This window comes from Dendrobates tinctorius, unplaced genomic scaffold (genome assembly GCF_039654945.1).
Source record: "Dendrobates tinctorius isolate UK_male_01 unplaced genomic scaffold, ASM3965494v1 ptg000200l, whole genome shotgun sequence".
Classification (NCBI taxonomy): Eukaryota; Metazoa; Chordata; class Amphibia; order Anura; family Dendrobatidae; genus Dendrobates; species Dendrobates tinctorius.
In genome coordinates, this window is record NW_027361867.1 from 2304838 (window position 1) to 2329792 (window position 24955).

Below are 24955 nucleotides of genomic sequence, written 5' to 3' on the forward strand. Positions count from 1 at the left end.
ATGACTTTGGGCATTGAAAGCCCTTTTCTATAGAACTTACAACCAATTACATTGTTTCTGATCCTAAGGAATTCAGATTACTGCACAATCTCTCCTGAAATGGGGAGCAATATTATTTTCTCTAATCTTCTGCTCAGGATCCATAGTAGATCCAATGCTCCACCATAAATGAGGGCAACTCTAGTTTACTGTTGTTTAATCTGTATTTGTAGTTTTCAGTTAATGAGATTTCTCGTGCTCTGGGGCGGGGCTGTGGGCGGGGCTTTATGTGGTGCTCTGATTACATATTCCTCTGTATTGACTTATGACAGGTCGCTGACCCCTCACTGACCTGCCCCCATTATTACATAATGCATATAATAGCATTGATATTATTGGTGATAATGCCTATAATATTGTGGCCATTGTGAGGCTTAGAAAAAAATTACATCCAGCAAAATGTCAACTTATCCAGATGTGTATTGATCACCTTGAACCTTCAAGTGCTTCACAGAAGTTAATTACGTAGAGCCGTGAAAATAAAAAATCATATTTTTTTCTCAAAAAATGATCGCTTCTCTCTCACCCATGACAGCACCATGGAGAGAGGGGATCCGCCCATCAGGGACAGGAACCTACAGATAAAAATGGCGGCACCTCTCCTCCACCCCTGGTTGGGTTCCTGTCCCTGACGGGTGACCTACAGAACCGCAGCAGCTTACCTAATAGGAGATCCAGGGCTGTCCCGTCCGGGGGCTCACAGCGGGGAAGCCCCTGTCATGGCGGGTCGGTTCCTGAAGCCGCCACCGCTGCAGCCGACGGGCTCGACAGGGTGAGCTGGGGGGAGAGGACTGAGCCGCCGCTCTGGAAAGGATTCTGGGGCTGGTGGGGACCCGGGACACACACGGGCAGCGCCATGGTACAGAGGTGTACCAATATGGTGCTGCCCCAGAAATGGACAAATGACTTCTGAGTCAGCGCACTGCGCACTCCCCGGGGCAGACAGCGGTGCAGTCTGGTAGAGGAGGTGACGTCACGCGCCGCAAAATTCGAAAATGAAAGTGCTGGAATTGCTCCTGGCTGTAAGCGCCCTGTAAGTATGGAAGACAGCGACCAGCAAGAGGAGCAGCAGCTCAAGCAGCAGCCTAAGCAGCAGCCCAGGCAGCAGCAACACCAGCATCACCGGCAAAAAGAGCAGGACAGGAGTGATGGCCGATCCAGTCGCCACTCCACGCAACGCAGCAGGTCGGCTGCAAGGAGCAAGTCGCCATCCTTGGATCAGCCCGTACGGGACCTGAATCCACCTCCCGAACCGATACCTGCAGCCGCGCATATCTGGTGAGTGACCTTCGAGAATGTTCACCATTGTAATAGACTTCTTTTCCCTTATCAGGGAAAAAAGAAGGGGGAACAAAGAACAGGGAATGCCCCACTTATAGCAGAGCCCTGCGAATCCTGCATACAGGAAGTTCTTTGTGAGGAAACCCCGGATTTCGCCTTGGACCTAAGTGCTGTAATCAGATCAGAGGTTCAGAGTGCCCTTTTATCCCTGAAACAAGGGGAAAAAGTTAAAAGGAAGGACGCTGGAGTGGGTTCCCAGTCAGAAGTCTCGGCGTCAGGGGAGGTTACCTCACATACCTCAGTCACCGGCTCATCATCCTCAGACGAGGAAACGGGAGGCCATCATTGTTTTCCCCCAGAGGAGGTAGACACGCTAGTTAAGGCAATAAGATCTACCATGGGGGTGGCAGTCCCTCACCCTGATAGGTCAGTCCAGGACATAATGTCTGGGGGACTGGGCCAAAAGAAACAGAGTGTTCCCGCTAAACGAGAACATACAGGGCCTTAAAAAAAGAAAAGGGAAAAACCAGAGTGGAAAAACTCCACGGTCCCTTCCCTTAAGAGGAAATATCCCTTTGATGAAGAGGCGTCCACATCTTGGGACAAAGCCCCGACACTAGACGTAGCTGTCGCCAAGGCCTCAAAAAAGTTTTGCACTCCCCTTTGAGGACACTTTTAGGGTACTCTGAAGGACCCCTTAGAGAAAATGGCCGATACCTTCCTCAAGGGCGCTTGTGAATCAGCTGGGGGAAATCTGAAGCCAGTTATTGTGGCAATATGTACCTCCAGAGCCCTTATGGTATGGGTGGATCAACTAAAGAGACAGTTAAAGGAAGGTACACCCAGAGAGAAGATTCTGGAATCTATTCCAGTAAATAAGGGGAGCGGTGGCATTCTTGGCGGACTCATCAGCTGACTTGGTGAGATTATCATCTAAAGCAGCAGCCATGTCAAACGCAGCCCAAAGAACGTTGTGGCTCTAATGTTGGCCAGGGGATTTACAAACTAAAATGAACCTAGGTCGATCCTCTGCGAAGGGAAGTTCCTATTCGGGGAGACGCTAGATGACATCCTCCAAAAGGCAGGGGATAAAAGAAGGGATTCCCAAATCTGGGTCCTACAGTGTTTGAGGTCCTTTCGTAACAGAAAGTTCTTTCAGAGCAGAAATAGGATGACAGAAGGAGAGATATGGGGATTCTCTTCGGTAACTCGTCCCGAGACAAGAAACCCTCTTGGTGACACTTGCCCAAGATGGGGGGGGGGAGTCTAAACCTTTTTCTCCCAGCTTGGAGGGAAATCTCGAACAGCCCTTGGTTGGTAAGTCTGATTGGCTCGGGCCTAAGGATAGACTCTCTCTCTCCCACTGTAATGTAATGTCTGCAAAATATGATGTTTTCTGTTGGAACCTTCTAGAAGTCTCCCATTTTCTTATCAGGACATTGCAGCCTGCCATGTTGCTGCAAATCCCCCCTTTCTCTTCCCCCACACACACACACACACCAGTGTCTTCATGGGCACAGCTCTGTGAAACCTGAAACCGTCCATTTCCTGTGATCTAGGAATGTTAATTAAGCTAGTGGAAAAGATGTTCCTTTGTTCTCAGATCTGTGGCTGAATGAAACTATGGGTGATATTAAAGAGACTGTACCGTAAAAACAATACGCAGCAGAGATATAAAACCCACATTTCTGCGAAGGGCACAAAGCCAGCTGTCTAAACCCCTAAGTTTCACGATTCTCGTACTTCTAGAAAATGAGATATGGATTCCTTCTAAACGGTGTGTCCGAAATACTGCATATTTGGTCTTGAATTATTGTAATCAACAAACTACAAAGAATGATACCATGTGCGTGTTTGTGCGAACTTCCTCCTGCGAGATACAGTTATATTAAGTTTTGTAGTTTGATTCTAAATCCAAGAGTAGGGGGCAGACCCTCTCCAGACTGCCCCTTCCGTGATGTCACACAGCAGAGGCTATAAGGCATTCCCTTGGCAAAACCAGTTCAGAGCAGCTGAAGTCCTCATGCCAGAGAGACGTGCCGATGAGTGGCGACGTTTGGTTACGTGCCCCTCCCCCTCCAGCCACATGGGATGCCTAAAGATTCATAAGCAACCGTGAGTGTACTTTCTGTTTTCATCCACTTTTGTTTTATACTTGTATCTGTACATATGTAATGTCTCAACTTTATAGCAATTTTTATCTATATAATCACTGCCCTCATTTTGGGGAATAAATGATATAATAATTCAGTCTGTCTTCATGCTCTTAGAAACGAACTATATGCCTTATTTAGATAATCGCTACTAATTTGGGGTTTGTCACGGACCCTCTTAATTAACTCTGTGATTAAGTAAAGTGTGGCTGGTGGCAGCGTGGTGTGCGCGGCTGGCGAGACTAGCTGGCAGTACAGAAGGGTCTTATATTGCTGAATGAGGGGCTGCGGCCACAGCATTGATAATTCCTTACTGCAGTAGTCTAGAGGCCAGTGCACAACAAGCAGCCCGTCCGGCGACTAATTATCCTAGGTGCAGTTCCCTGACTGACCTGAGGGTAAGGGGGGCGCCGGAGAGCTGCGAGTTCCAAAGTGGAACTGAGAAAGTGGGCTATACATAAATCCTCGCAGTTCTTGGAAGGTTGTTAGCAGAGGTGAAGGCATCCAAAATAACCCCCCCTGCGGTAAATTGTTAGAGCAAGGTTAGTTTGCTGCATTTTGGTCACATGGTGCCAGTGGTGGGATAACTAAGATAAGCCCCCACTGTGCCTGTGATAGCCGTGTGCCGGCAGTGTGTCGCGTCCCTCCGTCCATTGATACACCCGTGTCAGTGGTGGGATTGTGACAAATTGGTGACACAGGGTCTGCTGTCCGTCACGTTTTGGTGGCAGCGGGACCCCCGTTCGTCATATTTGGTGGCAGCTGTGGGCTGTTCATCACACACCTCAAAAATACGTGGTAACTCCATACTCCATAAGATCTATATGAGAACAAAAAACTCTTGGAAATGAGGTCCTAAGTTTACTAAAGAAAGGAGGAAATGGAGTCAACCACCAAAATCCTGTTCCCTCACTGCCTTATGACAGTATTAGATCTCAGCGACGCATACTATGACGTCCCCATCCACAAAGACTACCGAAAATACCTCAGACTGCCGGTCTCTATAAATGGCGAGATGAGTTTCAATACAGGGCCCTTCCGTTCGGAATATCTATAGCCCACGAGTTTTCACGAAACTAGTAGCAGAAATGATGGCCCACCTAAGGCAGCAGGACATATTAATAATTCCATGTTTGGACGACTTTTTAATAGCAAGCGACTCGGCTCAAAATGCAAGGAACGGAGGGACAGAGTGATGAACACTCTACAGAACCTCGGCTGGCTTCTAATCCTGGAAAAAATCAAGGTTGCAGCCCAGCAAAATTCAGGAGTTCCTAGGACTAACACTGGAATCAAACACCCAAGAGTGTTACCTCCCGGACCACAAAAAGAGAGAATTGCTCAAATGATAGCAAAGGCGATTCAGAACCCTTCCATGACACTAACAAAAGCAATGTCACTACTAGGCTCTCTCCTCTCTCTCCGCCTGCCTGCCGGCGGTCCAATGGGCACAGCTACATAGGAGAGATCTCCAATGGGATGTATTAGCCAACCAGTTAGCATTAGGAGGTCACTTAGATGGTCGCATTACCCTAGATTCCAAAACTTCATTAAATAGCCTGTTGGGGAAACACAGACAATCTATCCAAAGGGATTCCGTGGGTAATAAAAATCACATATAATTACCGCGGATGCCAGTCCCAATGGATGGGGAGCACACATGAACAGCAGGGTGGCTCAGGGGGAATTGGGAGGCCAGGAATTAGAAGCCTCCTCAAACCAAAAGGAACTCTGGGCAGTAGGCTATGCCTTAACACACTTCCTATCCATGCTGCAAGGTCATCATGTCCGCATATTTTCGGACAATCAAGTGACAGTGGCCTATATAAATCACCAGGGGGGGATCCAGGTCCCGAGCCCTAATGAACACGTCCTCCAAAATCCTCACCCTAGCCGAGATAAACCTACTATCTCTTCCTGCACTGCACATACAGGGAACAGAGAACCAGACAGCAAACTTTCTGAGTTGCACTCAATTGCGCCAGGGAGAATGAGCCTTAAAACAGTCCATTTTCGGCAGATGGTGGAAATGTGGGGAATCCCAGACATAGATCTGTTTGCCGACTACAAAAATACAAAAAGTGGAAGCATTTTGTCCCCTAGACCCCAGGGGGAATCCTCGGGCCCTGGACGCCTTGATGCTCCCGTGGACACAGAACCTAACGTATGCCTTTCGCCTGATCATTCTCATTCTGGCTGTCATAAGGAAAGTCAGAGAGGATGGGTCGAGAATGATACTGATAGCCCCCTGCTGGCCAAAAAGAACTTGGTTCTCCTGGCTGAGAATGCTCTCGATAACTGACCCCTGGATCTTACCAGATCTCCCAGACCTACTGTCTCAGAGACCAAGGTTACACCCTCGGGCAGTGAACCTCCATTTGACAGCATGGAATTTGAAAGGGCACTGCTGAGGAAAAGGGGGTTCTCCGAAAGCCTAGTTTCTACACTACAAAAGAGTAGGCAACCGACCACGACGAGCCTATGGGAGAACTTTGAGGAAATTTCTGTCCACCTCCGGGACAAGGGTTCAGGACGGGGTCCAGATTGAAAGAATTGTTGAATTTCTGCAGAGGGGCTTAGAGCAGAGACTGGCGGTTAACACACTGAAAGTACAGATAGCAGCCATAGGTGCCCTTTATAACCAGGATATGGCAGGCAGCCCCGGGGTAACATGGTTTATTAGGGCCGCAACCAGGTCCAGGCCAATAGTCAGCCTGAAATTACCATTGTGGGACCTGAATCTCGCATTACCCGCACTAACAGGTCCCCCGTTTGAACCTATCCAGTCAGTACCCCTAAATATCATCATTAAAAACCGTGCTTCAGGTGGCGCTATCGTCGGCTCGCAGGGTGAGCGATATTCAAGCTTTATCAGCGGCGCCACCGTTTACTAAAATACTAGACGACAGAGTCATCTTAAAGCCTGACCCGGCATATCTATCTAAAGTAGCATCACATTTTCATAGGTCCCAGGAGGCAGTCCTTCCTTCCTTCTGCCCAAACCCTAGGAATAGGGGAGAGGAAAGATTTCATACCCTAGATGTAAAGAGGTGCCTAGTTCAGTACTTAGAGGCCACCAAAGGATGTAGGAAGGAAGGCTCTCTCTTTGTGTGTTTCCAGGAACCTCGGAAAGGACTCAAAGCATCTAAGAGTACCCTGGCAAGGTGAATAAGGGATGCGATTGCCAGGGCATATTCATCAAGTGGAAATACCATCCCGGAAGGGTTGAGAGCCCATTCCACAAGAGCGATGGTGACCTCATGGGCTGGAAGATCGGAGGTATCTATAGAACAGATCTGTAAGGCGGCCACCTGGTCATCACCTTCTACCTTTTTCAGACACTATCATAGAATCATAGAATCGTAGAGTTGGAAAGGACCTCCTGGGCCATCTGGTCCAACCCCCTGCTCAAAGCAGGATTCGCTAAATCATCCCAGTCAGATGTCTGTCCAGCCTCTGTTTGAAGACATCCATTGAAGGAGAACTCACCACTTCTCATGGCAGCTTGTTCCACTCATTGATCACTCTAACTGTCAAAGTTTTTTCTAATATCTAATCTGTGTCTCCTCCCATTCAGTTTCATCCCATTGCTTCTAGTCTTTCCTTGTGCAAATGAGAATAAAGTTGATCCTTCTACAATGTGATAGCCCTTTAGATATTTGTAGACAGCTATTAAGTCTCCTCTCAGTCTTCTCTTTTGCAAACTAAACAATCCCAAATCCTGCAACCTTTCCTCATAAGACAGGGTTTGCAGACCGGTCACCATTCTGGTTGCTCTTTTCTGAACTTGTTCCAGTTTGTTGATGTCTTTTTTTAAAATATGGTGCCCAAAACTGGACACAATATTCCAGATGAGGTCTGACCAAAGAGGAGTAGAGGGAAATAATGACTTCACGTGATCTAGACTGTATGCTTCTGTTAATACATCCTAGAATTGCATTTGTTTTTTTTTGCTGCTGCATCACACTGTTGACTCATATTCAGTCTGTGATCTATTAGTATACCCAAGTCTTTTTCACATGTGCTGTTGCTTAGGCCTATTCCTCCCATTCTTTGCATTTTTCCCTGTTAAAAACCATTCTGTTAGTTGCTGCCCACTTCTCCAGTTTATTTATATCTTTTTGAATCCTCTCTCTCTTCTCTATTATTAGCTATCCCTCCTAGCTTTGTGTCATCAGCAAATTTAATCAGTTTACCCTCAATTCCTTCATCTAAATCGTTGATAAAGATGTTGAACAATACAGGGCCCAGGACAGAGCCCTGTGGTACCCCACTTGAGACATTCTTCCAACTGGATGTGCAGCCATTTACAACCACTCTTTGGGTCTGATCACTAAGCCAGTTATGAATCCACCTAACAGTTGCCTTGTCCATTCCATACTTAGCCATTTTATCAATAAGGATTATATGAGATACTTTGTCAAATGCTTTGCTGAAGTCAAGATATACTATATCTACAGCATTTCCTTGATCCACCCAATCAGTGATTCCGTCATAGAAGGAAATTAAGTTAGTGTGACATGACTTATTAGTTACAAACCCATGCTGACTCTGTTTAATCACTTCATTCTTATCCAGGTACTGACATACATGTTGTTTAATAATTTGTTCAAAGATCTTTTCCTGGTATAGAAGTCAGACTCACCGGCCTATAGTTGCCTGGGTCCACCTTCTTCCCCTTTTTGAAGATAGGAACAACATTTGCTTTTCTCCAGTCTTCTGGGACTTCTCCTGTTCTCCAAGAATTTTCAAAGATTATGGAGAAGGGTTCAAAAATTTCTTCTGCTATCTCCTTCAGTACTCTGGGGTGTAATTCATCTGGACCTGGAGACTTGAATTCATTTAGGTTAGCTAAGTGTTTCCTCACTATCTTTCTGTTTATAGATATCCTGGATTCTTCTATTCCCTTAATAGGACAGTGAAGAACAGTTGATGTCACATTTCCTTTCTGAGAGAAAACAGATGCAAAATAGGAATTTAAAAGTTCGGCCTTCTCAACATCCTGTCTTACGTTTAGATCTAGCCTCTACGTCTGACCTGACCTTTGGGAGAAGGGTCCTTCAGGCTGTGGTCCCTCCCTAAGCTACAAATCTCTGAAATTCTCTCCGTGGTGCTGTTATGGGTGAGAGAGAATAGCTTAGTTACTCACTGATAACGGTGTTTCTCGGAACCCATGACAGCACCCGCTTATTCCCCCCCTTCATGCGTGCGGTGAGCACGTTTTACTGTTCGTAGATTGGTTTTCATCTAGACACGGTGCTTCTTGATAATTTGCAACATTACAATGTTATGTATATTCTTTTGTTGTTAACTAACCTGGAGACCCTCTGATGCTCTGTAACCAACTGGGGGCGGAGGAGAGGTGCCTCCCTTTTTATCTGTAGGTTCCTGTACCTGATGGGCGGATCCCCTCTCTCCATGGTGCTATCATGGGTTCCGAGAAACACCGTTATCGGTGAGTAACTAAGCTATTCACCCTCATTTTTTTTCCAAAGGGTAACAGGAGAAATTGGACGCCAAAAGTTGTTGAGCAATTTCTCCTGAGTACGCCCATACCCCATATGTGGAAGAATACTACTGTTTGGCCGCATGGCAGGGCTTGGAAGGGAAGGAGCACCATATTGGAGAGCAGATTTTGCTGGAATTGTTTGTGGGTGACATGTCACATTGTCAGAGCCCCTGAGGTGCCAGAACAGCATAAGCCCCCAAAAGTGACTACATTTTTCCAAATACTTCCCTGAATGAATTCTTCTAGTGGTACAGTGAGCATACTGACACCACAGATGTTCCATAGAAGATTATACCATTGGGCAGTGAAGAAAAAATAATTACTGTATTTTTCGGACTATAAGATGCACCCCAAATTTTCAAAAGGAAAATAGGGGAAAAAATGTGCCAAATGGGGGTCCATCTTACAGTCTGAATTCAGCTTATCGGGGGGATCAGCACAGGTGCAAGAGTGGTCACAGAGGTTGTTTGGTGGCCCACGCTGATGCGGTGGCCTCCTGAAAATCCCATCCCAGGCTGGTGTGGCAGCGGTGCTCTGTGCTGGGGTGGCAGCGCTCTGTGCTGGGGAGGCGGCAGCGCTCTGTGCTAGGGAGGCGGCAGTGTTTTGTGCTGGGGCGGCAGCGCATTGTGCTGGGGTGACGGCAGCGCTCTATGCTGGGGCGGCGGTGCTCTGTGCTGCGTGGGGGGGCTATGCCGCCATTTTGTCAAAGCCGGAGGCCCCTGCAGCTCCATTGCTGCGATGCGGTGGCAGAGATCTGAATCCAAGCATGCGCCGCCCACGGCGGCCATTTTTCCGGAGACCACCGCATCCCAGCAATGGAATTGCGGGGGTCTCCAGGCTATGACAAAATGCCAGCGGAGCTCTCCACGCAGCACAAAGCACCGCCGCACTTTAGAATAAACCCTAACAGTAACTAACAGTAACCCTAACAATAACCCTAACTCTAGCCTCAACACTAACCCTAACTCTAGCACTAACTCTAACATGCCTTATCTGTTTCTTTTTACTTTATAGTAAAATCGCTGACTGACACAGCTGTTTGCAGCAGCACTTGTAACACTGTTTCTCCTCTAATGTCTCACTGACAGGAGATCTGAGGCAGATTGCCCGGAAAAGTTTGCTGCTACAACAAACTTATCTAGTGATTTGTCTCATTGGCTGGTGTGACACTGACGTCATAAGGACCTGAACCAATCAGGTCTCAATGAGGTCGGGGGTCACAGGAAGCGCTGTGTGCCAGAATCCCCCAGTTATAAGGTACATGGGGGGCCCGATGAGCACAAAACCGCTGACAAGCGTCGGCGGTGCACAAAGTCCTGCTAGCGCCGACGTTTATCTACTCTTGGTGGTCACAAAGCGGTTAAGTTAAGGGTACCAAAATTCCTGTCCAGGCCTATTTCATGAGTTAAAAAAAAAACAAAAAACTGGAGTCTGAACTGAGAAAGTAAGTTAATGTGTATTCACAATGTAAGTGCATATTAACACATGACCATTAACCAGAGAAAGCAAAAAACACAAATATCCTAAAATAAAAAATATATTTCATGAGTTTTACTTTTTCTTAAATACTGTGGAAGCATGGTTAAAAAGCTATGGTGTAACTACAAAGTTATGGGCCCCTATGCAAACTTTCAAATGGGGCCCCCCCACCCCGGGCTGCCACTAGGAGTTTCGGGGACCCCATACTGGCAACATTTTTGGGGCCCCCTTGAGACCAGCCTCCATCCCCCGAACTGTCCACAGCCCCATCGTTCCCATAATTCCACCCCCACATAGAGAATGAAAGGAGCAGAGGGCAGATGTCTGACTTGCTATACCATAGAATATAATGCCGCCCCTCATATTATATAACACAGCCTCCCCCATAGAATATAATGTACCCCCCATGGTATATAACACAGCAGCATAGTATATAGCACAGCATCACTGTTAGCGTGAGTGGTCTGGAGCAGGAAACCCCGGGAGTGGACCCTCTGGACCGTGGCACCGAGGGACCCCGGGCGAGCTGCCAGGTGGAACCGACCCCTATACAGGGACCGTTAGGAGCAGGCCCAGGGGTTTGAGTACCACGGTAGCCGGTACCAAGAGGGGCGGCTCAGGATGGATCGGAGTAAGACTGAGACTGGAGTAGGATGGCAGGAACACTGGAGGCTGGACTGGAGTAGGACGGCAGGAGCACTGGAGCCAGGACTGGAGTAGGACGGCAGGAACACTGGAGATAGGACTGGAGTAGGACGGCAGGAACACTGAAGGCAGGACTGGAGTAGGATGGCAGGAACACTGGAGACAGGACTGGAGCAGGAACACAGGAGACAGAACTGCAGAAGAGAACAAGGAACACGGGTAGCAGGACTGAGAAGCTGCTGCAGGGAGCAGCCGAGAACGGAACTGCAGGAGCAGAGCGCACACGATGTAGCGAGGCCAGAGTGCTAGGAAACACAACGATCAGGCGCCTCCCTCAGGGGAAAGCGGCCTGATATGGCCCCGTCTGGTCCACCATTGGTCCAAAGGTGCTTCCGGGTCAGGGCACAGCCGGAGCATAAGAAGCAGGAAGGAGGCGCGGCCTATGGTGCATGCGCATAGCATGCAGGGACGGCATCGGTCGCGAGCCCGTCTCAGGTGACCGCCGCGGCCGTCGAGTGGAGAGAGGCTGCGGCATGGGAGCGGAGGCCAACTGCGGCGTGGGAGCGGAGGCCGGGTGAGTATGGCGGAGCGATGTAACAATCACATAGTATATAGCACAGCATCACATGGTATACGGCACATTACCGCATGGTATACATTACAGCACCCCCCATTCTATACAACACAGCACCCCCATGGTATACAGCATCGCATGGTATACAGCCCCCTTCATGGTATATAGCATCGCATGGTATACAGCACAGCACCACATGGTATACAGCACAGCACCCCACCATGGTATACAGCACCCCCTGTTGTGAATTCGCTTTCTGGCCTCCCTCTGGTTATTACTGAAGGTAGTGGAGCTGGTCAGTTTGACAGAGGGATTGCGAGTTCTCTTTCTGGGCTCCCTCTGGTGGTTACTGGAGGTAATGGAGCTGATCTGATTAACAGAGGCTTGCCACCTGATAATGAGGACGACGATTGGAGATCTGGGGTTTCAGATTGGGATTTAAGACAGCCGACTCCCTCTATCCCTGCTGGTGATTTTCTTCTTGCCTCCTGAGGTCTGATGTTTCCAGCTCTGTCCCTGCATGTTCAGCTAAGTGTTCTTTTGCTATTCTGTTTAAATTTGATCTGGTTTTGTCTATTTCAGTTTTGTGCAGGTCAGCCAGCTCCGGCTGGGGCTGTGCTGAATCACCGTCCATATGTTACTGCTTGTGCCAGTTTGTTTTTGTCCCTTATTAGATTGGCCTCTTTTTGCTCTGCTTTCAGAATATACCAGAGTGCTGATATAGTGGGTGAAGTCGTGTGACTTCAGTGTTTTTTTGCATCAGACGTGTTGGACTTTTTGCAGGGCTTTTTGCGTGATTGCAGACAGCGTCTTTCCTTTCCTGTCCTGTCTAGTCAGTGTGGGCCCCATCATTTGCTCAGTCTATTTTCCTGCCTGCGTTTGTGTTTTCATCTTGTCTCACCGACAATATATGTTTGAGGGCTATCTATTCCTTTGGGGTTTGCTCTGGGGCAGTTTAGATTTCCCCTTTCTTGCTTTAGGCTTAGTTAGCTCTCCGGCTGTGCCGAGGCGTCTAGGATCATCGTAGGTACGCTCCACGGCTACAGCTAGTTGTGTGGATAGGATCGGGGTCTGCAATCCGCATAGTTACCAACCTCTCTGGTTTTCTGGGGCTTAGCTTGGGCTTGCTCTCCTCCTCGGTGACCCAATCATAGCACCCCCCATGGCATACAGCACAGCATGGTATACAGCACAGCACCCCCCATGGTGTAATAATAAATAATCTTTATATAGCGCCAACATATTCCACAGCACTTTGCAGTTTAACAGTTTCAAAACACAAGTCATAAGTAACAATGTTAACAATACAATAATTAAAGCAGAATAAGACAAAATAAGATGACCCTGCTCGTGAGAGCTTACAATCTACAATGAGGTGAGGGAGATACAAAGTACAGGTGTGTATTTACATTTGTGTTTTTACAATGAAGGTCCAGCCATTTTGAGGGAGTGAAGGATGGATAGAGATAGTGAATGGGCTACACACGCACACTTACACATAGAATGACTTTGATTAGTGAATGTGATAGGCCACTCTGAACAAATGTGTTTTGAGGGAGCGCCTAAAGCTATGCAAATTGTGGTTAGTCCTAATTTCTTGGGGTAGAGCATTCCAGAGGATAGGAGCAGCATGCAGAAGTCTTGGAGTCGGGAGTGGGATTAGTGCAGAGGTAAGTCGAAAGTTGTTTGCAGAGCGCAGCGATCGGCTATGCCGATAGACAGAAATGAGGGAGGAGATGTAGGGGGGGGGCCGCACTGTAGAGAGCTTTGTGGGTGAGAACAAGTACTTTGAATTGGATCCTATAATGAATGGGCAGCCAGTGTAATGACTGACGAAGAGCGGACACGTCCAAGTACTGATTAGCCAGATGGACGACCCTGGCCGCTGCATTAAGAATGGACTGGAGAGGGGATAGTCAAGTGACAGGGAGGTGTTGTGTTCATTTTTCCCTTCACCAGTGAGGTCTGATGAACTCCCTCTTCTGGCGAAGGAAGGTAGTGAGGCTGATTACCAAACAGCTGAGCAGGTAGATGATGACTGGGTCACAGGAACTGATGACTGGATATAAGGCAGCCGATGCCCTGCTGCAATGCTGGTGATTTTCCTGCTGGATTCTTGGAGACCAGTCTGATTTCTGCTTCTCAAAGCTAAGTTTTGCTCTGCCTTTTGTACTCTTTAGTTCTGGTTTTGTTTGCCTTGTTTTATGGAGTTCAGCCATCCCCGGCCGGGGGTGAGCTGAATTCCATTTTTGTCTCTGATCTGTTGATCTCTGGCTCTGTCTTCAGAATTTACCTGAGTGCTGATATAGTCTTTTTGAAGCCTAGCGGCTTCAGGGCCTGTTTTTCCTCCTTCGGTGACTCATCCATAACAGAATCACCAGCCATACCGCAGATCCTAGGGTACTCAATAGGAGGAAAGAATTGTAAGAAAAAAAAAAAGTGTCAGAATTTCTTTGTGTATATTTTTTCCTCTATATCTCTGAGGCCGTAGGGGGAATTTTTTTTTCTCTCAATGGAGATGAAGCAATTGTCTGATCGTGTGGAGCAGCTTGCTGCGGAAGTGCGGGGAATTTCCGCCTATCTTACTCATTCACATGCTGCTGGACCAAAGATCCCTACTCCTGATGTGTTTTTTGGGGATCGGTCTAAATTTTTGAATTTCAAGAATAATTGTAAATTATTTTTTGCCTTGAAGCCTAACTCGTCGGGGAGCTCCGTGCAGCGGGTTAAAATTGTCATCTCTTTGCTGCGCGGCGATCCCCAGGATTGGGCGTTTTCTTTGAAACCTGATGATCCTATTCTAAATAATGTGGATGCATTTTTTCAAGCCTTGGGGTTGTTGTATGACGAACCCAATGCTATTGATCAGGCTGAAAAGGCCTTGTTGGCATTGAGCCAAGGTCGGGATTCTGCAGAGTTGTACTGTCAAAAATTCCGAAAGTGGGCGGTCCTTACTACCTGAAATGATGATGCCTTGGCAGCTCTCTTTCGGAAAGGTTTGTCAGAAACCGTAAAAGATACTATGGTGGGATTTCCTGTTCCCTCTGGTTTTGACGATTCTATGTCATTAGCCATTCAGGTTGATCAGCGTTTGCGTGAACGCAAGACTGCACGAGAGGTGTTGCCACCTGTTGAACAAATGTCTGAACCTATGCAATGTGATAGAGTTTTGTCCAGGGAGCAACGTCAGGAGTTCAGAAGGCGTAATAAGCTGTGTTTTTTTTGTGGAGATGCCTCGCATATTATTTCTGTCTGCCCTAAACGAGAGAAACGTTGTGCTCACACGTTTTCTGTGGGTGGTGTTCAACCTAAGTTTCTTCTGGCAATTACTCTGATCTGCTCCCTGTCCACATTTTCTGCCAAGGCTTTTGTGGATTTGGGAGCAGCTCTGAACCTGATGGACTTGGATTTTGCTAAACGTTATTGGAAATCTGTGTCTGTGGTGAGTTGGGGTTGTCGGTGTGCCCTTAGTGATGCTCCTGTTTTCTCCACCTCTCCCCAGTCGCATGATGTTCCTGACTATTTGGCTGACTTTTATGATGTATTTAGTGAGAATGAGTCTGCGTCTTTGCCTCCTCATAGGAGTTATGACTGTGCAATTGAGCCGAGCCCGGGGTGTAAATTTTCCAAGGGTCGGCTTTTCAATTTATCTGTACCCAAGCACGAGGCTATGCAATCCTATATTAAGGAGTCGTTGGAGAAGGGTCATATTAGACCATCCTCTTCACCCTTTGGTGCTGGGTTTTTTTTCGTGGCTAAAAAAGATGGTTCATTAAGGCCTTGTATTGACTATCGTGCCCTCAACAAAATTACTGTTAAATATCAGTATCCGTTACACCTGATTTCTGATCTATTCTCCAGAGTTAAAGGTGCTTGCTGGTTTACCAAGCTTGACCTCAGGGGGGCGTATAATCTTATTCGCATTAAGCATGGGGATGAATGGAAGACGGCGTTTAATACTCCGGAGGGACATTTTGAGTACCTGGTAATGCCCCTTCTGTCTTCCAGTGCTTCATGAACGATATATTCCGAGACTTTGTGGATAAATTTTTGATTATCTATCTGGATGATATTTTGATCTTCTCCAAGGATTGGGAGTCTCATGTGGAACATGTTCGGACTGTGTTCTGGATTTTGAGGGAGAATTCCCTGTATGTCAAGGGATCGAAATGCCTTTTTGGGGTACAGAGGATTTCATTTTTGGGATTCATTTTGTCTCCGTCAACTATTGAAATGAACCCGGCCAAGGTACAGGCCATTTATGATTGGGTTCAGCCCACTTCTTTGAAGGCCCTCCAGAAGTTTTTGGGTTTTGCTAATTTTTATCGTAAATTTATAGCTAATTTTTCTGGTATTGCCAAGCCATTGACTGATTTGACTAAGAAGGGTGCTGATGTGCTGAATTGGTCTCCGGAGGCTGTTTCTTCCTTTCAGGAGCTGAAGCGAAGATTCACTTCTCCCGTTCTGCAGCAACCTGATGTCTCACTCCCGTTTCAGGTAGAGGTGGACGCCTCTGAGATTGGTGCAGGAGCTGTTTTGTGCCAAAAAGATCCTGTGACATCTAAAATGAATCCCTGTGCTTTCTTTTCCTGAAAGTTCTCCCCATCCGAACGTAACTATGATGTGGGGAATCGGGAACTGTTGGCCATGAAATGGGCATTTGAGGAGTGGAGACATTGGTTGGAGGGAGCTAAACACCAGGTCGTGGTCCTTACTGACCACAAGAATTTGATTTACCTGGAGTCGGCCAAACGCTTGAATCCTAGACAGGCTAGGTGGGCCTTGTTTTTCACACGTTTTGATTTTGTGGTCTCTTTTCTTCCTGGCACTAAGAATGTCAAGGCAGACGCCCTCTCTAGGAGTTTCTTTGCTGATTCTCCTGTTGTGACCAAGCCTGCTACCATCTTAGGTGAGGGGGTAGTTCTTTCTGCCATCTCGCCCGATTTGAGACGTGCTCTGGAAGAGTTCCAGGAGGACAAACCTGAGCGTTGTCCCAGTGGAAAGTTGTATGTTCCTGACCAGTGGAGGAAGAGAGTGATGTCTGAAGTTCATTGCTCTGCATTGGCTGGTCATCCAGGTATTTTTGGTACTAGAGATCTGGTGAGTCGGTCTTTTTGGTGGCCCGCCTTGTCTCGTGATGTCAGGAATTTTGTGCAGTCCTGTGGGACTTGCTCCCGGTCTAAACCTTGTTCTCGCTCTAGTGGGTTGTTGATGCCTTTGCCGGTGCCCAAGAGGCCATGGACCCATATTTCAATGGATTTCATCTCTGATATGCCTGTCTCTCAAAGGATGACCGTTATTTGTGTGATTTGTGATAGATTCTCTAAGATGGTCCATCTTGTACCACTCCCTAAGTTGCCATCATCCTCTGAGTTGGTGCCCTTGTTTTTGCAACAGGTAGTTCGCTTGCACGGGATTCCTGAGAACATTGTGTCTGACAGAGGAGTTCAGTTTGTGTCTAGATTTTGGAGGACTTTCTGTTCCAAGCTGGGAATTCAGTTGTCCTTCTCCTCTGCGTTTCACCCTCAGACCAACGGGCAGACGGAGAGAACAAACCAGACTTTGAAGTCGTATTAGAGATGTTTTATTTCGGCTGATCAGGATGATTGGGTTTCATTTTTGCCCTTGGCCGAATTTGCTTTAAATAATAGAGCTAGTTCTGCCACTTTGATGTCACCTTTTTTTTGTAACTTTGGGTTTTATCCTCGATTTTCTTCAGGGCAGGTGGAGCCTTCTGCCTGCCCAGGTGTTGACACTGTGGTGGAGAGAATGCACCGGATCTGGGACCAAGTGGTGGATAAGTTGTCTCTCTCCCAGGAAAAGGCCCAGCGGTTTTCCAACCGGCATAGGACCATTGGTCCCTAGTTTAAGGTGGGTGATATAGTTTGGTTGTCATAAAAAAATATCGCTATGAAGGTGGCTTCTCCTAAGTTTAAGCCTAGATTTATTGGACCTTAAAAGATTTTGGAGATTATTAATCCGGTCTCTTTTCGGTTGGCTCTTCCTGTCACGTTTAAGATTCATAATGTGTTCCATAAGTCCTTGTTGAAGAGGTTTGTTGAACCAGTAGTTCCTGGGGTGGCACCTCCTGACCCTGTATTGGTTGAAGGTAACATGGAGTATGAGGTAGAGAAGATACTGGATTCCCATCTGGCTAGACGGAGACTTCAGTATTTGGTTAAGTGGAAGGGTTATGGTCAGGAGGATAATTCCTGGGTCTCTGCCTCTGATATTCATGCCGAAAGATTGGTGCGTGCCTTTCATCGGGCTCACCCTGATCGCCGTGGTGGCATGGATGAGGGTTCGGTGACCCCTCCTCAAAGGGGAGGTACTGTTGTGAGTTCATTTTTCCCTTCACCAGTGAGGTCTGATGAACTCCCTCTTCTGGCGAAGGAAGGTAGTGAGGCTGATTACCAAACAGCTGAGCAGGTAGATGATGACTGGGTCACAGGAACTGATGACTGGATATAAGGCAGCCGATGCCCTGCTGCCTTGCTGGTGATTTTCCTGCTGGATTCTTGGAGACCAGTCTGATTTCTGCTTCTCAAAGCTAAGTTTTGCTCTGCCTTTTGTACTCTTTAGTTCTGGTTTTGTTTGCCTTGTTTTATGGAGTTCAGCCATCCCCGGCCGGGGGTGAGCTGAATTCCATTTTTGTCTCTGATCTGTTGATCTCTGGCTCTGTCTTCAGAATTTACCTGAGCGCTGATATAGTCTTTTTGAAGCCTAGCGGCTTCAGGGCCTGTTTTTCCTCCTTCGGTGACTCATCCACAACAGGGAGGCCAATTAATAGGGCGTTGCAGTAATCCAGGCGGGAGTGGATCAATGCTACAGTGAGGGTTTTTGTTGCTTCCATGTTGAGAAAAGGGCGGATTCTAGAGATGTCCTTTAGGTGTAAGCGGCAAGAGCGGGCAAGAGATTGTATATGGGATGTGAAGGAGAGATTGGTGTCAAACATAACACCCAGACAGCGAGCCTGATGCCGGGGTGTTATTGTGGTGCCATCCACGGAGTGGGAAATGTCAGATTTAGGGAGGTTAGTAGACGGTGGGAGCAGAAGAAGTTCAGTTTTGGAGAGGTTGAGTTTCAGATAGAGAGTGGACATGATATTGGAGACTACGGACAGACAGTCACTGGCGTTCTGTAGTACAGCGGGGGCAAGGTCGAGAGAAGACGTATATAGTTGTGTGTCATCAGTATAAAGATGGTACTGAAAGCCAAATCTGCTGATGGTCTGTCCAATTGGGGCCGTGTAGAGAGAGAAAAGAAGGGGGCCAAGGACTGAGCCCTGAGGTACCCCGACAGCAAGAGGAAGAGGAGATGACGTGGAGCCAGAGAACAAAACACTGAAGGAGCGGTCAGAGAGATAGGAAGAGAACCAGGAGAGAGCAGTGTCCTTAATGCCTAGTGACTGGAGCCTAGAGAGTATGAGATGGTGGTCAACAGTATCGAAAGCTGCAGATAGGTCAAGAAGAATGAGCAGAGAGTGGTCACCATTACGTTTTGCTGTCAGAAGGTCATTGGTCACTTTGATGAGTGCAGTTTCAGTCGAATGTAGGCGGCGGAAGCCGGACTTTGAAGGGGAGTGAGTGGAGAGGTAACGGGTAAGGCGGGAGTAAACTAAGAGTTCCAAAGGTTTAGAGATGAAGGGGAGATTGGAGACTGGTCTGTAGTTGTTGGTGCAGGATGGGTTGAGAGCGGTTTCTTTAGTAATGGAGTAACAATGGCGTGTTTGAAGGAGGATGGGAAAATGCCCGAGGAGAGGGAGAGATTAAAGATTGTGGTTAGGTGGGTTGTGACGACTGGAGAGAGAGACTGGAGGAGATGTGAGGGAATAGAGTCGGTAGTGCATGTAGTCGGACGAGAAGAAGAGAGGAGTCTGGAGACTTCTTCTTCTGTGATGGGATCAAATGTGGAAAGTGAGCCAGGGGAGATGCAGGAAGGGATGGGAGTCATGGCACTTGGTGGTTGAGAGATTTCAATATTATCTATTTTTTCTGTCAAGTGGGAGGCCAGGGCATCAGCACAAATGTCTGTGATAGGGGCTTGTGCTTTTGGCCTGAGGAGGGACTGAAAAGTGTCAAAAAGTTTCTTGGGGTTGTTGGCTAGTGAGGAGATCAGGGTGGTGAAGTAGGTCTGTTTGGCGAGGTGAAGGGCAGCATTATAGGTTCTTACATAAATTTGAAGTGGATGAAGTCTTCTGGTGTGCGGGTTTTTCTCCATAGGCGTTCAGCACTCCTAGAGCATCGCTGGAGAAGTTGAGTTTGCGATGTGAGCCAGGGCTGTTTTACTCTGTGCTTGGAGGTTCTGAGGGTGAGGGGAGCTACTTGGTCAAGGGTGCTTCTAAGAGTGTTGGATAATTGTTGGAAAAGTTCCACAATTATCCCTGTCCCCAAGAAAGTGGGATCCTCTGAGTTGAACGACTATAGACCAGTAGCACTCACATCTGTAGCTATGAAAGTCTTCGAAAGAATTATGATGTCCCACCTGATAAAATTCACGCAGAAGCTATGGGACCCGCTTCAGTTTGCCTATAAGGAGAATCGTTCAGCAAATGACACTGTCAATCTGGCACTGAAGTACATTTTGGATCATACAGATGAACTGCACTCAAATGCCCGGATTCTTTTCATGGACTTTAGCTCAGCGTTCAGTACCATTGATCCGAATTTACTTCATAAGAAAATGGTAGCTCTTGGAGTCCCTCTCAACTTATGCTTGTGGATTTATAACTTCCTGACAGCCAGGATACAGAGTGTAAAAGTTGGACCATTCACTTCGGACACCTTGGTCACAAACATCGGGGCACCTCAGGGGTGTGTTTTGTCCCCGTTACTGTTTTCTCTCTATACGAATGATTGCATCTCTTCAGCAGACTCAGTAAAAATCTTGAAATTTGCCGATGATATGACACTGATTGGTCTCATCAGGGGAAATGCTGAAGACTTGTATCGGAGTGAGGTGAAAAGAATATGTGACTGGTGTAAAGCCAATAATCTTGTACTCAACACTAAAAAAACTGCTGAGATGGTTGTGGATTTTAGGAAAGATCAACATGAGATACTTCCAATCTACATCCATGACGAAGTGGTTCTTAGGGTCACAGAGACCAAATTCCTTGGTGTTATCATCTCTCATGATCTTAAATGGGGGAAAAACATGGATGCTGTTATAAGAAAAGCACAACAGAGGATGTTCTTCCTGCGTCAGCTGAAAAGATATGGTTTGTCTAAGAATCTGCTGATCTTATTCTTTAATGCTGTCATCAGATCTGTGATTTGTTCCTCTCTGATAGTCTGGTATGGGGGAGCCACTGTGCATGACAAACTCCGCTTACAAAGGACTTTCAGAACAGCAGAGAGAATTATAGGTTCCCCCCTGCCTAAAATCCAGGATCTTTATGATAAGAGTATTCGATCCCACGCATTGAAAATTTCATCCGATCCCTCTCACCCGGGACACTCCTCATTCCAACTACTCCCTTCAGGACGTCGCTTCAGAGTCCCCAAATGCAGCACCAACCGCCATATGAACAGCTTCTATCCACTCTCTGTTCAACAATTAAATCGTCATGTGTAGACTATATACTGTATCTGTCTTGTTAGATGTTACTTGTTGTATCTGTTGTTATATATTATGTTGCCTCTTTGCCACAAAGAATTCCTTGTATATATGTAATATGTACTTGGCGATAATAAATTTGATTGATTGATTGATTGAAGAGTGTCATTGTAGTGATGAACAGCCAGATTAGGACAGGATAAAGAGGAGATTGGGGACAGTGATGAGTGTAGGGAATCTGAAAGTGTCTGAGGGTTAATGGCTTGTAGATTTCTGACTGTGTGGTAGGTAGGAGTGAGCTGGGGTGGGCGAGGATTTGTGAGTGTGAAGGAGAAAATGTTGTGGCCAGAGAGTGGAAGCGGTGAGTTAATTAGGTGGGAGATTGAACATAGCTGGCCGAAGACCAGATCAAGGGTGTTACCGTCCTTGTGTGTCTCAGATGTTGAAAGCTGCGAGAGGCCTAGAGAGGTGGTTAGTGATAGAAGCTGGGATGCAGATGTGGAAGTAGGGCTGTTAATGGGGATGTTGAAATCTCCCCGGATAAGGGTTGGAAGTTCTGAGGACATGAAGTGTATAGCACAGCACCCCCCATGGTATACAGTCCCCTATGGTATACAGCACAGCACCCTGCCATGGTATACAGCAGAGCATAGTATACAGCACAGCACCCCCATGGTATACAGCACGGCATGGTATACAGCATGGCACCCCCCATGGTATACAGCACAGCACCCCCCATAGTATACAGCACAGCATCCCGCCATGGTATACAGCACCCCCATGGTATACAGCCCCCCATGGTGTACAGTACAGCACCCCCCATGGTATACAGCATGGCACCCCCCATGGTATACAGCATGGCACCCCCCATGGTATACAGCACGGCACCCCCATGGTATACAACACAGCACCCCCATGGTATACAGCACTGCATGGTATACAGCCCTGCATGGTATACAGCACCATGGTATACAGCCCCCCCCCGAGAATGGCCCCACAGTCCTGGCTGTACTGTTGCATAAACTAAAAGAAAAACTCTCCTCACCTTCTAATCGTGCTTCCGCTGCTCCCAGCTCCTGTCTCCTGCTCTGCCTGATAAACAGTTAGTGCGCATGTGTCAGAGGCAGAGAGGGGAATGATGGGAGAGGGAGCATCGGCTGATGCTCTCTCCTCCATCATTGCTTTGAACTGTACCGGCATCATAGACGCCGGTACAGTTCAATGCGGCGGGGGGGGGGGTCGGCGCTGACATGGTGCCTCTCTGACCCCCCTCCCGCCCAGCCTGCCCCGCCGCTGGGGCCCAATGCGGGCCTCCTCTGCTCATTGGGCTCCATACGCCAGTCAGGGCATTAATGCCCTGAGTGGGGGCCCGGACCCCTAAGCGCTCGGGCCCCGTCTCAGCTGCGACCCCTGTGACCGCGGGTGTTACTTTTCTGTTGAAAAGCAATGTCTGACTTTCATTTGCTCATTTTCACAGATTTTTTATTTATTACTACTTTTGTCAGATTCAAGATATTTCTGTCACCATTGTGGGTTTTTCTGTCATCAAACGAGGGGTACCTGCAATTTAGACCACAGGAGGAGTGAATATTTTGATTCCACAGCCACTTTCCGGAAATTAACACGCAGTGGATGTTGGAGAGTGAAAATTACACATTTGCCATGTTATTACCCAGCACATAGTGCCCAGATTGTGCTCCAGGAGACACACACCAAAAATTAAGTGGATTCTTCTCACTATAATATTGCTAAATACAGGGATCCTAAATGTAGTTTGCGCACACTGCAAGACTCCGAAGTGAGAGCGGATTTTGCTGGATTGATTTATAGAAACTCTGTTACTTTTCAACAGCATTTGAGCCACTAATAGTGTGGGAACCTGTTTTTCCATTGACAGATGATGGACCTGAGTGGGGACTTGTTTTTGTGAGATGAGAATTGGTATTATTTTTGCCTACATAACATTGATTGGTTTCTTTCTATTTGATATTTGGGAGGCAGAATGAACGAACAGTTGAACACCACACACTACTGGCTCATCCAACAAGGTTTTCTATTAGACTGTGAACTGTCATTGTCTTGGTAAATAATTAAAGTTTTTTACATAGCTTGCCATTTTTATGGACAGTTTAAGTAGAAATGTTCAAAAATATAAAACTCAAGGATATTTTATTAATTTTTTTTTTTTTATCTTAGCAGATGACTGTACCAGGAGATCAGAGGGACAGCTGACATCTTCAACTTTTAAATCTGATGATCTTGAGATCCTACAAGATACAAATGAAGTGACTGCTATTACTCCAGATATACCATCATCCATTCACAGCAAAGATCTGTCATCTGATCCTATGAAACAGGTCCCATCTTCTGATTCATTACTGACTAATAAGGGAAATCAATGTCACAAAAGAGGCATTAAAAAACAAACTGCTCCTAAGGCAAAGAAGTCATTCTCATGTTCAGAATGTGGGAAATGTTTTACATGGAAATCACGTTTTGTTACACACCAAAGAACTCACACAGGGGAGAAGCCTTTTTCCTGTTCAGAATGTGGGAAATGTTTTATCCAGAAATCAGATTTGGTTAATCACCATAGAACTCACACAGGGGAGAAGCCTTTTTCCTGTTCAGAATGTGGGAAATGTTTTATCCAGAAATCAGATTTGGTTAATCACCATAGAACTCACACAGGGGAGAAGCCTTTTTCATGTTCAGAATGTGGGAAATGTTTTACACGTAAATCACTGCTTGTTACTCACCATAGAACTCACACAGGGGAGAAGCCTTTTTCATGTTCAGAATGTGGGAAATGTTTTGCACATAAATCACTGCTTGTTACTCACCATAGAACTCACACAGGGGAGAAGCCTTTTTCATGTTCAGAATGTGGGAAATGTTTTGCACATAAATCACTGCTTGTTACTCACCGTAGAACTCACACAGGGGAGAAGCCTTTTTCATGTTCTGAATGTGGGAAACGTTTTAACAACAAATCACATTGTGTTGCACACCAAAGAATACACACAGGAGAGAAGCCTTTTTCATGTTCAGAATGTGGGAAATGTTTTAACCTGAAAAGAAATCTCGTTAAGCACCAAAGAACTCACACTGGAGAGAAGCAATATTCATGTTCAGAATGTGGGAAATCTTTTGCAGATAAATCACTGCTTGTTACTCACCAGAGAACTCACACAGGGGAGAAGCCTTTTTCCTGTTCAGAATGTGGGAAATGATTTGACCGGAAAGAGCATCTTGTTAGACATCACAGCAGTCACACAGAGGAAAAGCTTTTTTCATTTTCTTAATGTGGGAAATATTTTACTTGAAAATCAACTGTTAATAAACATCAGAGACGTCACATAGGGGAGAAGCCTTTTTTATGTTCATAATGTTGGATCTTCTTAAAGGGGTTGTCTCTTGTCATTCCTCATGTTTACTGATGAAAGGAAAAAATAAACTTTATTAATTCCAAATGTAAAACTATACCCATAATTCACTCCCTGAAGGTTAGTCAGTAGGTGACTAATAGGTTGAGGGTATATAGGGTGAGGTGAAATATACACACTCACTCTCCAAGCCTCTCATTTCTACGGGTTTCATCATCCTCACCAAAGACGACTCATCAGGAGACTATTTAATATTGACCTATATTCAAGTGAGACTAGACAAAAAAAACTAAAATCATGTTATCCGAAACAGTCAGAAAACTAGCCACAT

The 24955-nt window shown here is 46.6% G+C and overlaps 2 protein-coding genes across 2 annotated transcripts in view; one reads left to right on the plus strand and one right to left on the minus strand.

The window, feature by feature from the left end:
- Nucleotides 1–2269, minus strand: part of LOC141056798 (zinc finger protein 316-like) — a 58168-nt gene extending 55899 nt beyond the window's left edge. The window contains exon 1 of the mRNA XM_073553283.1: nucleotides 2161–2269. Within this exon, the coding sequence (XP_073409384.1) occupies nucleotides 2161–2269 (109 nt within the window). The remainder of the gene's footprint in view (nucleotides 1–2160) is intronic.
- The window catches only part of LOC141056823 (uncharacterized), a 91351-nt gene extending 66633 nt beyond the window's left edge, over nucleotides 1–24718 (plus strand). Inside the window, exon 3 of the mRNA XM_073553297.1 lies at nucleotides 23687–24718. Coding sequence (XP_073409398.1) covers nucleotides 23687–24471 — 785 coding nt within the window. The 3' untranslated portion in view covers nucleotides 24472–24718. The remainder of the gene's footprint in view (nucleotides 1–23686) is intronic.
- The last annotated feature ends 237 nt before the right edge of the window (nucleotides 24719–24955 follow it).